Source organism: Toxotes jaculatrix, chromosome 7 (genome assembly GCF_017976425.1).
Source record: "Toxotes jaculatrix isolate fToxJac2 chromosome 7, fToxJac2.pri, whole genome shotgun sequence".
NCBI lineage: Eukaryota > Metazoa > Chordata > Actinopteri > Toxotidae > Toxotes > Toxotes jaculatrix.
This window is the reverse complement of record NC_054400.1, coordinates 8,250,807-8,266,399: the sequence shown is the minus strand read 5'-3', so window position 1 is coordinate 8,266,399 and position 15,593 is coordinate 8,250,807. Positions and strand designations below refer to the sequence as shown.

General features: G+C 39.9%; 1 protein-coding gene across 1 annotated transcript; it reads right to left on the bottom strand.

Moving 5' to 3' along the window:
- Nucleotides 1-1,864: 1,864 nt before the first annotated feature.
- On the bottom strand, nucleotides 1,865-14,092 carry letm2 (leucine zipper-EF-hand containing transmembrane protein 2). Its single transcript, XM_041042376.1, has 11 exons — nucleotides 13,857-14,092; nucleotides 12,555-12,623; nucleotides 10,310-10,850; nucleotides 8,200-8,343; nucleotides 7,167-7,310; nucleotides 6,775-6,978; nucleotides 6,271-6,390; nucleotides 5,712-5,831; nucleotides 5,261-5,353; nucleotides 4,643-4,711; nucleotides 1,865-3,907 (listed from the first exon to the last, which is right to left on the bottom strand). The coding sequence occupies exons 2-11, from the start codon at nucleotides 12,599-12,601 to the stop codon at nucleotides 3,851-3,853; spliced, it is 1,539 nt and encodes a 512-aa protein (XP_040898310.1). The 5' UTR covers nucleotides 12,602-12,623; nucleotides 13,857-14,092; the 3' UTR covers nucleotides 1,865-3,850.
- Between the last annotated feature and the right edge of the window lie 1,501 nt (nucleotides 14,093-15,593).

Below are 15,593 nucleotides of genomic sequence, written 5' to 3'. Positions count from 1 at the left end.
TATTTCACAGCCACTAGAGAAAGACAGGACGGGAGGGGGTGACATGCAGAAAAGGGCCTGGGCAAGATTCCAATCCAGCTGGCTGAAGGAAGGAATCCATAACTGAAGCCTTAATTGTATGCGCTGAACCAGGTGAGCCACCACCCCTTTTTTTTTTTTACTGAATACGTTTTTTAAAAGTTGCTATAGCTCTGTTAGCCCTCACTTAAGAATGGAAAAATTACATCTCCATTCAAATACAATGCAAGACAAACTTATTCAAATATATTCAAAAATAAAATGAAACATCTCAACGAATCTTGTGTTACCTGGTAAAGCAACATTACATGTCATCTGGTGTTTTATATATACATATGTAAACTTATTTAAACTGTTACCTTGGGTGTGTTTCTATCTGAAGACGTGAAAAATAATGTTACAAGAATTCACAAATCATTAGATGTGGCCTAATTTAGAGACCCAAGGACTCAGGTGATCATTTTTGATTAAAGTTTGGTTTACACAAAATACATTGTTTAAAGTATTGTGTTTAGGTGGTGAAATCTAATACAGTACTTTTGCTTGAGGTTTGGCTATGGATTATTGCACACATATGGCGCCACCTGCTGGCCATGAAAGGCCATACACTTAAAAATTCAGGTGTGATGAGTATTTCTGTGCATTTATGATCACCTGTCTTTCTTATGAGGTCATGAGACAACAAAATCACTGAGCCAGTAGGCAGACACTAACTAATAAGCTGTATGTGGTGTTTAAAGTGGCTTCTTACTGTAATAATGTTAAATGTAAGTATGTTTTACTATTTGTACTAATACACTGATGATTTTCTTACACAACTGAACTCAATAAATTGGACTCACAATTTCACAAATATAGTCAACAAAGAGAGAGAGGAGGCCGTTAAAGGTTTCATGATTTTAATCATGTAAATTCTTGTTTTTCACCATCCCAAAACTCGTTTGCCACGGTAAAGTGATGCATACATTTAATGCGGGGTAGTAACTAACCGGGCAGCAGCACAACTCTGTACTAAAAGGAACATGTGTAGACAGAGTACACATCACGATGGCACTGATGCACCAAGCCATCTGTGATAGCAGTAGATACTAATAGTTTCCAGACTGGCAAAGTATTGTTAACACACAATATGATGCTAATGAATGAAAAGGAAACAAACACTGCTCTAACAGCTGACACAAGAAAGGCTGTTTAGGATAGGATGGGACAAACGATGTAGAATAACTCATCCTGCCCAAGAACATCTTTTACATCTGTTTCAGTCTAAGTGACAGAGCAGCATCATCTCCATTGCTTAACTGCTGTGCAATCTTTCAATCATGCTGTACACAGGTCCAGTCATCAAACAGACCAAGTCAGGAAACCTTCTGGAAGATCTACTCAACAACATGACATGTCCTCCTCAACAGGTCAGTGACACATTGTTTAAAGAGTAACTTAACACCTGCTGAAAAACACGTTTTTGCTGAGCTCCAGGTGTACTTCAGATCCCTGTGGCATCACTGCTAGGTGTGGTTACAGGTACAACCAACCACACCCATCAGTAGCTAGGTTTCCATTCAAATGTAGAGCAGATAAAGCAAGAATTTCAAACCTCAGATGGTGAAAACAGTAACAAATGGAGATATGGCATTTATGTTTGTTTTATATGAGGAAGGTTACAGTTTCCTCGTCAGTCCATACAGATTGGATGATAAATGCACCTAGTGACCGTGGCTGTGGTCAGAGGTGAAACAGACCTCAAGCTTTCAACCTGAGTGGGCTCTAAAAAAAAAAAAATTCCCAGGCTTTTCAGCCTGGTGTTAAGTTACTCTTTAAAAAGAACTGTGTGCGCTTCTAAAGAAAACTGCTATAAATGCTACATAAATCAGTTCACATCCACTCAGAATTTTGGGGGAATTTTTTTTTTTTAAATACAACCGCAGATCACAAACCAGAAACGATAAAGCAACTATTCTCTTTATTTAAAATTTACTTTTCTTGAGCTCCTTCACACCACCAGTGCAGATTTGATAGAAAATGTGATTGTTTCCCATCAGCATCAACACTGGACTATAAGGAAAGGATTCATTTGGATTTGGATTGATACTTCGATCAAAGGAAGGGAAAGGGGAGACATTCCACTAAAGAGAAAAGGTGCAACTGGGAGCTTTTTAACACATTGAGGTGAGTGATCAAACCAAAGAACAAACTTTAGAGAGAAAATCTGTCCTTGGTTTAAAAAAAAAAAATGCAAACAAGGACCCAATCGCCCTTTAACCTTAGGCACATATGTTAAACCAATAATATAAATCTTAATTAGCAATCAATCTGCTTAAAAATGTCCTCTTTTTTATGGCATCCACCTCTGGCAGGTGCCTATGGATAAATAGCAATGAGAAAAGATGGTGGAGACCAAAACCTTCATCCAGCTGCAATGAGATTTGTTACTCTAACAATGTCAAAAGTATAAGGGGGATGAGAGGGTTACAAAACACACACAAAATGTATTTAATAAGTACACATCTATGTGGTAAACCTTCCAACTTGTAGGGTAATATACTGTATTTCTGAGAGCTGAATGAAGAAGGAAAGTTTGGCAAATCAGTCATAATGCTACACATTTACTTCTTTTAGTGCCACAATACCAAAAATAATATTAATCTCATTTGTGGCTTCAGGATTTAAGCTTCTCCCCTACATTAATAATATATCTTTGCGGGTAACAAAAAGCATTTTCTCCTTTTAAAGAAATCTTAGCATCATAGTGTTAAAAACACAATACATACACTGTATATGCAAATAAAATCTGTATTATTTTGTTTGTTTTGTTTTTCTACAGCTTGTCCATGTAGTGGTTTACCAGTGGTGACAGACTGCACGTTACCACAGTCACCTCTGGGTTTAAGGAGTGACCACTGTCTTAATAGCATACCAGTCTTCATTTGCTAATTACAGCAGCAAAAAGCTGCACAGTGTCACCCTGTTCAGAGGCAGGGCCAGTCCCAAATATGCTGTTCCACCTGCTGATGAAGTGAGATAATGACGTTTGGACTGAACATTTTGCATTTTATTCAGTTGCAGGTTCGGGATGTGCCGTCTTCTGGCATCTACTTCAGCGTGATGAAGGTGGGACAGCCACTGAACCAAAAAGTTCAGCAGAAAAAAGGATAACTTCTCTCTCTCATCCTGAACAGAAATTAAAAAGGTATGCAAATAAAACAAAATAAAATTGCTAAAAGAGAAAAACTTGAACATTTTCAAGAGACATTAGGCCTTTGCATAGCAAACTGTACAAAGCTGCTGCTGCTGCGAAGTAAGACAGGGACAAAAATTTACAAGATATTTACAAATTTACAGGAGGAGGAGGAAGAGAACATCTAGACTGAAAGGAGACACCATCAAACAGACAGCTGACCAGGATCAGCCATGGGCGGTTTGGGCGTCACTTATAGGACATTAGGTCAAACAAATCAAACTATCAATGGGCTGACAATACAGTGAAATCTAACGGAGAGTTGGAGTAAACGGAGTGCACAAAAGTGACGGCGGAGGGCTGAGGGTGCGAAGAAGCCGTGCTGAGACGAAGCAGAAGAGGCAGCAGACTGTTCCTGGATGTTAACAGAGTGAGGGACGAGGAGGGAACAGGACTCCTGGGATGAGTTGCGCAATCTGATGTCATCAAATGCCAGAAATGCTTCTTCCTCTCCCTCTGGTCCAAAGAGGTGAAAATTTTACAGAGGAGTTTCACAAATAATTGAAATATAAATCATCAATGGCTCCTTAAACCCCCCCCAGGGCACAGGTCTGCCTAAGTCTATCTCCCCTTCAGTCCAGAGGCTCCTGCTCCTCTTTAAACACCATTGGCACTCATCTTGCTCTTCTGGGACACCTCTGTTGCTGCTTTAGCCTGGGGGAGAGGTCACAGAACTTAGTTTAACCTCAATGTCCCGTATTTCCCATTGAAAATGTACTTAACAGTCAGTCAACAATGGAAACTTTAGTGTAATGTAAATAACAATTAAACGAGTTATATAACACACTGCCCTAATAGTCTTAACAAAAGAAAAGCCAATTGTCAGATAAACAAACAAATGAGGAGAAGTGAGTGAAAGAGAGAGACGACCATCTTTACTAAAAAACAAAAACCATGAGAATAGTTTGAAAGATGCTACATTAAACACTTCAGCACACGGCCTTTAAAATGTGTTTTGATGTCACGTACGTCTCTTTAAATGACAGGCTGGGTTTATGAACAACAAAATCACTTGCAAGCGTGTGTGACAGGGACAGGTCTATATTTATCAGCTATTTTTAAAGCCTCACACAGATTAATGTGCTGTTGATCAAATTTTACGCTGCCCGTAGCTTTCTGTATTCCTGAGTGTTAATATGTCAAACTTATTTCTTCTATATATCTAAACTAAAGAGATTTACAACCAGTCTCTATACTTTCCCCATCTCATTCAAGCACTTTCTGTCCCCCCTAGAATAGCTGCTGTATCCCACTGTGAGAGATTAGAATGTCATGTGAGAAAGATCAAAGCCAGGAAGAACTAACTGGATTACCGAAGCCCTGTCTAGCTGCAAATCCCACACTGGTTTCTGTGGCTGCCACAGGTCCAGGCAAACAATGGGCGCTCACCTGAAGTACTTCAGCAGGTGTCAGAGGTTTGTCCGAGACCACAGGAGCCTTGTCTCTGATCTCCTCCACCTAAAAGACAGATTAAAAAATAATAAGATGGATTGTCCTGCAGGATCTTCTGAACAGCCCCCCCCTTTAGACCTGTCAATTTTTTAAGCACAAGGGCCCAAAATTTGTTGATTTCAGCTTCTCAGATGTGAGGATTGTATAATGACTATCTTTGCTAACCAACTGGAAACGGGGGGCAAGAACTAAAAAAAAAGCAAGTTAGCATTAATTCCCTGTTGAATCTGGAGAGTTTTCTCAATCCAGTTGTCCAAAAATCACCAAATTTGCTTTGTAAGTCTGGTATTTATCCAAAGATGAACAGCCTCTCACTGTGTAGCTGCTCTGATGCTCAGCTGTGCGTAAAGAACACTGCTAATGAGTTTTAACCAACTAGACAAATGCAGTGAAGATCTGTGACGGTAAATTGTCTTTCCAGTTGTTTCTCAGATCTACAGTTTTGGAAGAAATCTATTCTTAACCGCAATGATGACCCAGTTTCCTCTCAACCAACAATGCAGTTCATCTCACGCTGCTGTGTGTTCTGTGGCTGTGTTTCAGAAGTGCACTGACCGATCTGTCTTTGATGATGAGAGCGGGGTCTGTCAACGTGTCACTACTGACTGAGGCTGCGTTTGCTCCTGTATTCTCCGCTGGGGTAGCTTTCTGCAAAAATACAAACATCTGATAAGAAGACTGCATCCAACAAAAGAATATCTGCCATGGGGTAATACTTGTTCAGTGACAAAGTCTCCCTCCACCCAAAAATGTGTTGAGGTTACTGTTTTTTCATTTGGATGTTTGACTTTCACTGTGTAGAGTGATGTATGTGCAGAGGTTTTACTTTCTGTAAAGTAGTAAACATGGTGTGTCCAGCAGAGCAAACGGTGAAACATCAGTGACCTGCGCACCAGCTATTTAACAGCTCAAATGTTAATCTCGGTAGAACCTTCTCTAATCTGTACATGAGTGAATATGCAGTGGTGTGGTGTGTAAGATTTTAAGTAGATTGTAAAGCTCGAACCTCTAGTTTGGGAACAGGTGGGATGACTGGGGATTTTGGTTTGAGGTCAGTCAGGTACATGGCTCTGGAGAGCAGCAGCAGTGATGGAGGAACATTCTCCTTCAGGTGCAGATCCAGCCACTAGGAGAGAGGAGGAGGAGGAGAACACTTATTAAATCAGTGACACAAAATAAGAGGTTTGCCTCTTTAACTGAAAACATTTTGTATTATTGCCTGCAGCAAATGATGGAACAAATGTCCACAAAAACAAAGATTTTTATGTGTATTCATGTTTTGCTAAAATTGGCAGGAAAGACTTTTGTAGACTAAAATTAAGACATTGCAGTTTCCTCTAAGGGTTTTTTTTTTTTTTAGGAATCCACATTCAATTTACATTTTATGACTTGCAGATACTCTCTTAAAAAACAGGCCTGTGATTGCAGTCTCTGCCTATCACCCAAAAATTCTTTTAATTATTCAGTGAATTTGTGAATCATACATTTGTGAAACCAGGATTTAGTTTCTGTCAAGCAGCAAAAGCTAAAAAAAAACAAAAAAAAACTGTCAATCATTTGCTCACCTGCTGCAGCTGCAGCCGTAGCTGATCAGTGGTGAGACCCAGAGACCTCATCCCACGACTACGACACGCTGCCTGTAGCTCTGACACACTCATAGCTGCCACACCCTCTGCTGCAATCATCTGAAAAGACACAAGGAGGGGGAACTTAAAAAAATGTTGCACAAGCGTAATAATGTACAATACCACCAACCATTTGTCAAACTTCACCAAACTTTTTAGATTGTGGATGCTCCAGAGTACCGCTGATATCTCTTTATTTCACTATGATATAAAATTCAATTAGTAGAGACTTGAGTCATCACAGGAAAATAGTTAGTTTAATGATGTAAAGTGTTATGAAAAGGCTTCATAACAGTTCCAACGTAATTGCATCTATTGTATGTCTGCCTGAGGGATGATGTGACACTTCCTAGTTTCATAACCACTGTCCATTTCTTCCTCTGTAAAATTTTGTTGACAGTTCCTTGGCTGCAAAAGTACCAGGGGCACAGTCCCTGTTCTCACCTCATCGTCTGATTTGATGGTCCTGAGTTGCATCATCAGCTGAAAACGCAGCAAGTTGTTGGTGCCGATGGGCTGCAGCTCCAGCAGTTTGCACAGAGCCACCAGCTGGGGGCGCTCCAGGTGCTCCAGCGTCAGTTCATCCTCAAACAGCTTCGAAAACCGGACAATATCCTTCGTGGTGGGCTGCTCACCTGTACCCCGGACCTGGCAAGGACGAAGAGATATCACTGACTGAAGAAATGAAACCATCGCCAAAGAACAGTACAGCACTAATGAAAAATGGACCAGTCTAAACAAGTGGACTCAAAATGAGCTGTATGAAATGTATGCATGGGCTCTCACTGACTTTTTGGACACATAAGTTGTCAAGAGTTAGCTTTGCTGTAATTTACCTTCTGAACATATGTGGAGAAGCGCTGTGTCTCATCCTCTGTCAGAGCTTTAGCCTTATTTCTTCGGGCCATCTCAGCGATGGTCTCTTGTAGAAACTTGGCCAGTTCCAGCTTCGCAGCGAGACCCTTCTTCTGCTTCTCCTCCTGCATGAAGAGGAGGGAGGGGACACAGGTTAGTTTTAAAAATATACTTCACATACAGCTACAGTGTGATGCATTAATATACAGTAAATGCAGTCGCAACTGACTGGTTTCTCCACTTCAGCACACAGTTTATTACATTAAAAATTCTCTATAGCTACATACTAAAACTTCTCATTGTGGTAAAGATGCAATTGTTGGTTCAGCAGTCAAGTAAAAAAGCCGCGGACGTAAAAAAAATTGAAACAGTTGTAAAGTATAAAAATAGAAATGTGCGACATAAAATTGGGAGGGGCGGTTTATAAATATGAATAATAACTATTTCAACTGATACTGAACTGATACAATTCTTGATACAAGTTTTTAATACTGTACTGTAATCTATTATCACAATATGCTTTTTTTTTTTTTTTTCAGGGGCTGGACACCTCTGTGCTGTCCAGGAGCATGAGAGCATATCTGCGAATCACTCAGCCGTGCTCCAGTACATCCAGGCGACGTCACATTTGACAGGCTGACTGGACCGAGTACAGAAACCTGCTGTTTTTCTTCTGCAGGGGATTTGAAGTTAACGAAACAAATGTCATATTATTGTTTTTTTATAATCACAGAAACAGCAGACCAATCATTAAGCTGGTTTTTAAAAGATTAGGCCCTGTGTTTGTGAAGCTTTTTAAAGAACTGCAGATTTGGAGAGCATGTGTATGTTATGCCACAGCTCCAAAAGTAAATTGCCCAGATTAGATAAAGTCAGCTGCTTGCACAGCCAGAGGTTCTTAGTACAGCAGCCACAGCCGTATCTGAGAAGTTACATAATCACAATGCACAGGTCATTGCAGGTCATTCAGGCGGCAGGGTGGGTGTGTGTGTGGGGGGGTACATGTCCACATGCCTTTTTGGACTCTGTCTCGAAGGTGGAGGGCAACATCTCTGGGAAGAGTTTGAGAAAGACGGGAAGAAGGAACTCCATGAAAGGAACGATGATGAACACCATGAAGGGCACCAGACGGAACAGGTCAGCACAGGTCCTCATCAGCTGTAAACACAGACAACACTAAGGTAACCACACAGGCCAGTATTCACACCACACCACCGCTGCAAGGGCCCAAGTCTGTAAGATCCATTACACGTGCACTGAAGCTCTGTCATTCCTCTTCTAAAATAGCTCAAATATAATTTTACCATGGCATGTGCACAGCTTGAGCTGACACACTGAAACATGTACATCAATGAGTCAGCAAAACATACTTTTTTCAATGATCTACCAGTGTGTTCTCCACACTTGAGGAGAGAGAAAGCTTATCTGAAATTTGCATAGACAGGTTCAGGAGAGAGCTCAGAATATAAAAGAAGCTGGGACCACAAATCACCTGGATGATGTTTTACTACAGTGGTGTGATGAGGTTCTACTACAGTGCAAAGAGGAAATGTTCAAATTAGTTAGGTCTCACTTACAAAACTGTAAAGTATACAGTTCCTGGTTACTTTTGATTGTCTTAACTATTTTGGTCAGGTAGCTTAAGTAAAGTTATTCCTTTCAGTTCCACTGGCAAAAACACATTTTTATACAGTGCTGCAGTTTTCTGATATAGGATCTCTGAAGCAACAAATTTCGTTAAAGAAATGGCTGATGGGTAGTCATTTATAAGTCTGTTCTCATGTGTTTGCTTTGTTTGTTTGCATATCTCTGTCCTGTTTGTTTGTTTAGTAACTGCATGTGTTTTAACCTGTCTTACCTGAAGATCTACTGTCTTTACTCTTTTCCCCTTGATGGAAATGAGCTTTTAGCTTTATTTATTACACACTTAATGTTTAACAACACTGGGATTAGGGGTAAAAGAAAATGATCATGGCACACATGGGTAATTGCTAACATACTACGTATGGTTTAAAAATTATTTGCTGTCAAGCCTTAGTGTCACCATATGGAGTTTGACCTATGAGCTCTAAATATCACTGTGAAAAAACAAATACTCTAGATATGTCTTGTTCACTGCAGGTCAGTCCACAATGAGACAATGCAGCCTTTGATTTTTTGGGGGTTTTTTTAGGTGAAAGCCTTTTTTCAGCTTCTTCTGACATAAAAGTAGTCTGCTGACGGACACACTGAAGGTTGCAGTGCTTAAAAATGAACAATAATTTACAGAAAGGTCTGTTTAACCACTTCAGCACACAACTCCTTACCTGCTCTTGCTTACATGTGTTATTACATGTAGCAGTGACTGTGGAATACACAGTGCACATTCCTCATTGACATTTAAAGAAGTAAAACATTCAAAGGAATCGTTAAGCCATAAAACATCTATTGATAACAACCCAGAAGAAAAGACTGACAGAGGAGGGTAACTACTTCTAGAGCAGTTGAGTCTTTTGTAATGACAGAAAACAAACCAGACAATTGAAAAGGAACCAGGCAGACATGCTGCTGTGGCTTGAGGGCAATATATTACAAAACAAGACCAGGTAAAAAAAAAAACCAAACATCTGTGGAAAGTTGGTCTGTTGATTTTTTTTGTTCAAAACAAGAGTTTATATGGAAAAGCTTTTTGTGTGTCACAGCTGAGACTGAAAATAAAGGCCATTTAAGCTGATTTAGGATCTACATTTTTGTAGTAAGATTTCTCAAACTAAGGGACTAATACGTCAGCTATATGTGTAAAAGTCACAACTATGAGGCTGCAAATTATAATTATTTTCCATCAGCAGTAAATGAGTTCATTTTTTAATGAATCGTTAAAATATCCAAAATGCTTATTAAAAGTGCTTATTACAAGTGCATGCTTATTATACAGCAACTTGTGTTTTAGGAAGCCAAGTAGTTACATTTACACTCAGTGGCCACTTTATTAGACAAACCTGTAAAATCTAATGCAATCCAACACAACAGCTTGGGTCAGGATCCCAGTGTCTGACACTGCAGGGGTTCACAGTCGAAGATAAAATAAACCCTGTAAAATTAGACAAACTGAGTAATACCATAACATACATTTAAATTCTCTTACCCTTCTCCTCTCCCTGCGCGTGAGCACTTGTCCATGCAGCAGCCTCCACACCATCCGGCCTGCAATCTTAATGTCGATGCCAAGTAACCGGAACCCATTGTAGTAATGCTTCAACTCATCCACAATCCTCTGATACAGAGATTTTTTCGCGACTGCCCGCTCCTGCACCGGAGGGACGGCAGCCGCTGTGGTGGTGGTGGTGGACGTTTGAGTGGGAGCTGACGGGGGCTGAGACTGGGCTGCAGCAGCCACAGAGTCCTTTTTAGCGCCTTGAGAAGCATCCTGTGCAGCAGCTGGGGAGGCCTTAGAGTCCTCTTGTTTTATATCCTGGAGCCAAACACCTGAGCTGTGTAGAGAACGGGCGAGCAGGGCGGAGCTGTGCCCACGGCTGAGGGCGTGGCCCCGGTAACAGTGGGGGTAGCCATAACGAGAGTGCCTGAGTGGGAATGGTGACAAGACATGGCGGGGAGGGTCTATGTGGAGATAGGCTTTGGGAGACAGAGAGGAGCAGCTGTGCCTCTTGGATAATAAATAGGATCCCCTGTTGACAGCAACAAGAAAAACTGGTTAGTTATTACATAATATTGTGCAAAGGAATCTGTAATAAAGAGAGTGTTCAGAGGGGTTCAGAAGTCTGAGACCATGTTCCCGTTCTGGGAAAGTGTTAAAATTTTATCAATTAATGCAACAGTTAATAGCAAAAGTAAAAGGTTTTGCTTACGGCTTTCCATGTTTTGCAACATCGCAAAGTGACCAATCTATAGACCCTCAAGCTGTCAATAATTGTCAATTATATCTATAATCGATAAACTGTTTCAGTGATTTTTTTTTTTAAGGCTAAAGACCAAACATTCTCTAGTTGCACCTTCTCTCATTCTCTCCAGTGTGAGGATGTACTGCTTTTTACTGTTTTAAATCATTAGAAACTGAATATCTGTGGGTTTTTGGACTGTTAGTGGGACAAAACAAGATATTTAAAGATGTCAACTTGGGTTCCGATAAATTTTGACAAAGTTCTTCTTGTCCACCATACACTCATCAACCAATCACAAAGAAGCAAAACTTTGGCTGTCTATCAAACAGGCTCCTCACTGTCTGCAAATTACTCAGCTTTAGGCACAACTACCCCCATCTGCACTTACATAACATGTTCTTCCTATGTCTCTGTTAATGACTGTCTTACGTTGTTATTAGTAAAGTGTTCACAAGTCAGTAAAGCAAAACAAAACCCTACTTCACAGACAGGAACAGTATAGAGAAAAAAATAGGGAGGAATTTCTATGAAAATATATGACAAATATTCTTGGTACTTATTTTTAGTTTGGCAGAGGAACCAAAAAGGTTACTTGAAAGACTGCTACACCCATAGTAATTAAGAACAACTAAATAACAATGGCTTTCAGTAACAAATTGCATTCTCTTCCACGCCAAAATATTTTGGTGAATCATCACACCACACATTCACCTCTTAAGCTCCTCCATTCAGCTGCTTCTAGGAAACATTCATCTGTTCTTGGACAGCATTATTTATTGTTTTAACAACATGTTCAGCCCCAGTTTCTACAACACACGGCACTTAACCCTGTTCCGAATACTTATGATCAAATTCCTCCACCTGGACTCCACACAGTCACTGCTATTAAAATAAAATAAAATATACAAACATGTTGAATGTATTTCTATTCTCATAAAACATGTACAAAGCTTTTAAAATTCTCCATTGTTTACATCTATGTTTACTAGATTGCAGCCTTCTTTTCTCCCCTGCCTTTGCTGGTGGCTTATCGTATTTCTTGGCACCTTATTGCCACCTGCTCACTTGTATGTGTGACCCACTAAAAAAATGACATGAAAATGACAAATGAAAAGTGTAGTCAGGAAAAAAAGGGGACAGCTGCCACTTAAATAAACTGAGCTGCCTCACTAGGATAATAATGTTGTACTCTAATCTTGCATTATCAGTAGAAACCACAGTGGTTGTACATGTACCTCTTGAGTGTGGCTGAGGTCACGGGACACACTGAAAAGGTTTCACTGCAGCAGACACTATGTAAACAGAGACAGCCTGTGCTTTTGACTCTCCTCCAGCACGGCACTGACTGCACCCAACAGCTTGTAATTACTGTCAGTGAACTTTATAAAGTGAACAATTTGCATGCATGTCATTAACCTTAGTGAGATCCAGCCTGCCTTACATGGCGAGAGCTCTTGTTTTATGTGGACAAGTGATGTGTTGCTAACTTACCTTGATCTTGTGACTGCAAAGAGCACCTGGTGACTAAAGACCGCCATTGCAGGGGCAGATTACAGAGTTCTGTTAAAGCACACATGGAGACAGAGACATCTGTTAAGACTCTCAGTTATGGTTGTCCAAGAAGAGTTGAAATGATGACAACTGGACTTGTTTCTCAGAACTGAAGAAGCCTCTTGGATTAACCAAGTATGGATGCTCTCAATTCAATTCTTCTTGGAGTCATGGAGTCAGAGAGAGAGAGAGAGAGAGAGAGAGAGAGAGAGAGAGAGAGAGAGCATGCAGGTGTCTGATTACAGTGCACTCATGGTGCAGTTACAGGCTGACTGGAAAAATACAAAAAGCACAACACAATAAAAACCCGAATCTGCTGCCACCAGCTTTGACACACCTTGTGCTCTGCTATAAATGACAAAATATTACAGCATATTAGCAGTAACAGGTGTTTACCTTTTTCATCACAGTATCTCAAACTACATTTGGATTGGATCATTTTATTAACGTACAAACGTTTAGTTTGCTGTATATTTTATCATGTCTAGGAACAGGTAATTCACGTATCTCATCTAAGATCACAATTATATCAACTCTTTCATGATTAATCTAACAAATACGCTATTTTTATATGACAATTAGTTTATATATGGGTTCATGATCCAGCTAAATGTCAACACGCCACATTTCTTCGGGGGTTTAAGGATCTGTTACTCTGACAGTTCAAGATAAACTGTAAACGAGTTTCAAAGAACTAAAAAAGCCAGATTCATGTTAAATGTTCAACATTGTGATCTTGGTAAGTTATTCACACATGATGAATGTTAAATATTATGTAACAACAATCTGGTTACTAATCTGACTCATAACAAACACCCATCGAGTCCGTGGATCGGTTTTATTTGCTGTAATACTATATATAAAATCAATGATGGAAATTCTAGGATCACACTCCCAAATGTGACTCAGATCTCCCTGTTTAACTTAAGAAGCAACGCTACTATTTAATGGGCGTAACTTAACGCTAAACTTGGGAGAAGATCAAGATTTAGGTAATTTTCCACTACCGTTAGGTATCCATGTGGCTGCCAAATGTAATATTCAAATGATCCCAAACCACTAGTAAAACACTGTGGAAATATTACTAATCTAAAAAAAAAACAACCCTTTGACACTTACCGGTACCAAATTAGCATCACGCTGGCAACTGCGATATAAGCATCCGCTAGCCTAGACGTTAGCCTGTTAGCTTAGCCTGCTGCTGGCTAAAGCTGCTAGCCAGGAAAATGGCAGCGCACTCACCTCCAGCGTCAAGGACCGAGCTATGGCTGCCGCTGCTGACTGGGCGTTGAAAGGCTTGTCGTGAGACGTGAATACTATAATCCATCCACAACAATCGGTCGAGGTAAACGGAAGCGATAAAAGTAACGGCCGACGTGGTGATAAACCCATTTACGGAGGGTTTACCGTTTTAGACTGCTCCTGAAACCGTCGTGTCAGAACCGCTGACCGTCCGCTCGAGGTGCGCAGCCTTCGCAGGCAGCTGCACTAGGAGGTCACGCCGCACATGCGCGAATGTTGTGTGGGTATCCACCAAAGATCGTCTACTGTCAACAAGATCAATGACTCGGTGGTTAAAAATATGTCCCAACTTCCGCTTAAGAAAAGTGGGCGTAACATACATACACAAAAAAACTACAAAGAAACAAAAATGATCAGAAAGAGACACAATAATCCCAAAGAGAGGAAAAATAACTACAAAGAGAAACAAAACAACCATTGATGAACACAAAACGACCCTATTTAGACATAATGACAACTAAAACACAGTCCTGTAAAGGAGGAGTGGGGGCCTTATGTCATTTTCTCGAAATCCATGGATGAGCTTAATTTTAAAATAAATTACTTTTTTAATAAAAATGAGGAAATACAGATTAGCTTGATGAAATATCATGTCCACAACCTTCCTTCTCTAATGTAAAGATTATTGAATTTGCTTAGGACCAAGGTTGGCTTACCAACTGGGCAAAGTGGGCAGCAGTCCAGGGCCCCACAAAAGACGATAAAGCCCAGATTTATTGATATCGTTTAGATTTATTTAATTTGATTAATTGCAGATTTGTTAGAAATGTGTACCACTTGAAGTAGAATATCAACTTTGACAGGTTGTCCATCCTCCATCCAGTAGTCTGGTCTTAGAGGGACAGAGGGACCCAGTGTCAAAATCTAGTTTTGAGACCTGAACTATTTTAGTTTATATTGAGCTAATTTTCTGTAAAGGCTGTAACCTAAATAATGAAGCTCCCATGTGCTGCTCTGTTTCTGTTTTGACTTAAAGAAAATATTGTTCAAAGAGAAAAACTGAAATGGGGAATATAGAATATTTCAATGCCATTAGGATTGCATGTGAATGCAGATATAAATTTCCATATATAAGTGAGGGCTAACAGAGCTACAGTAGATTATTACATACTTATTTGACAAAAAAACAAGACTCAAAAATGTCAGTGGCTTCTGCTTCAGTATTGTTTGAATGAAAGTGCTGTTCTTGTTGCTGTTGCCTTGGACAATATTATTATTAGTGGGATATTCCTGTTAGACTGCCACCTATTTTCGTTTGAGATGCAAATTACTGACTTTTATTAGATGTTACAAGGTCATATTTACTGGGATTTACAAAAGCCTTGTGTATATGGTGTATATACAGTGTATATACAAATGGACAGTTTATTGGGCATACCTAGGCAGAACTAATGCAGTCTAACACAAGAGTCCTGCAATAAATCCCACCTACATGAAGTATATAACATTCAGTTTTTATGGAAATTGCTTTACAGAGGTGTTGATCCAGTTTTATGATAATTTTAGAGGATGTAGTTTGTGGTGCTGTGAAACTGTATTGAATTATACATAGAGGTGTTTCTATTATTTAGCCTACCCTCTCTGAAGGAAATGAGGTGGACGTAATGCATTGTTGTTTGTGGCGGATTTATGAAAAATAATGTAAACGTTTGGATGCAAACTACAAAAGCAAAAAAC

What these genes read in the sequence shown, in the direction of transcription:
- letm2 (XM_041042376.1), bottom strand. Translation starts at nt 12,601, where the DNA reads ATGGCGGTCTTTAGTCACCAGGTGCTCTTTGCAGTCACAAGATCAAG. An exon ending in TTTGCAGTCACAAGATCAAG is followed by an intron (nt 10,851 to 12,554) that starts GTAAGTTAGCAA and finishes TGCTGTCAACAG; the next exon opens with GGGATCCTATTTATTATCCA. An exon ending in TCTCCACATATGTTCAGAAG is followed by an intron (nt 6,979 to 7,166) that starts GTAAATTACAGC and finishes CGTCCTTGCCAG; the next exon opens with GTCCGGGGTACAGGTGAGCA.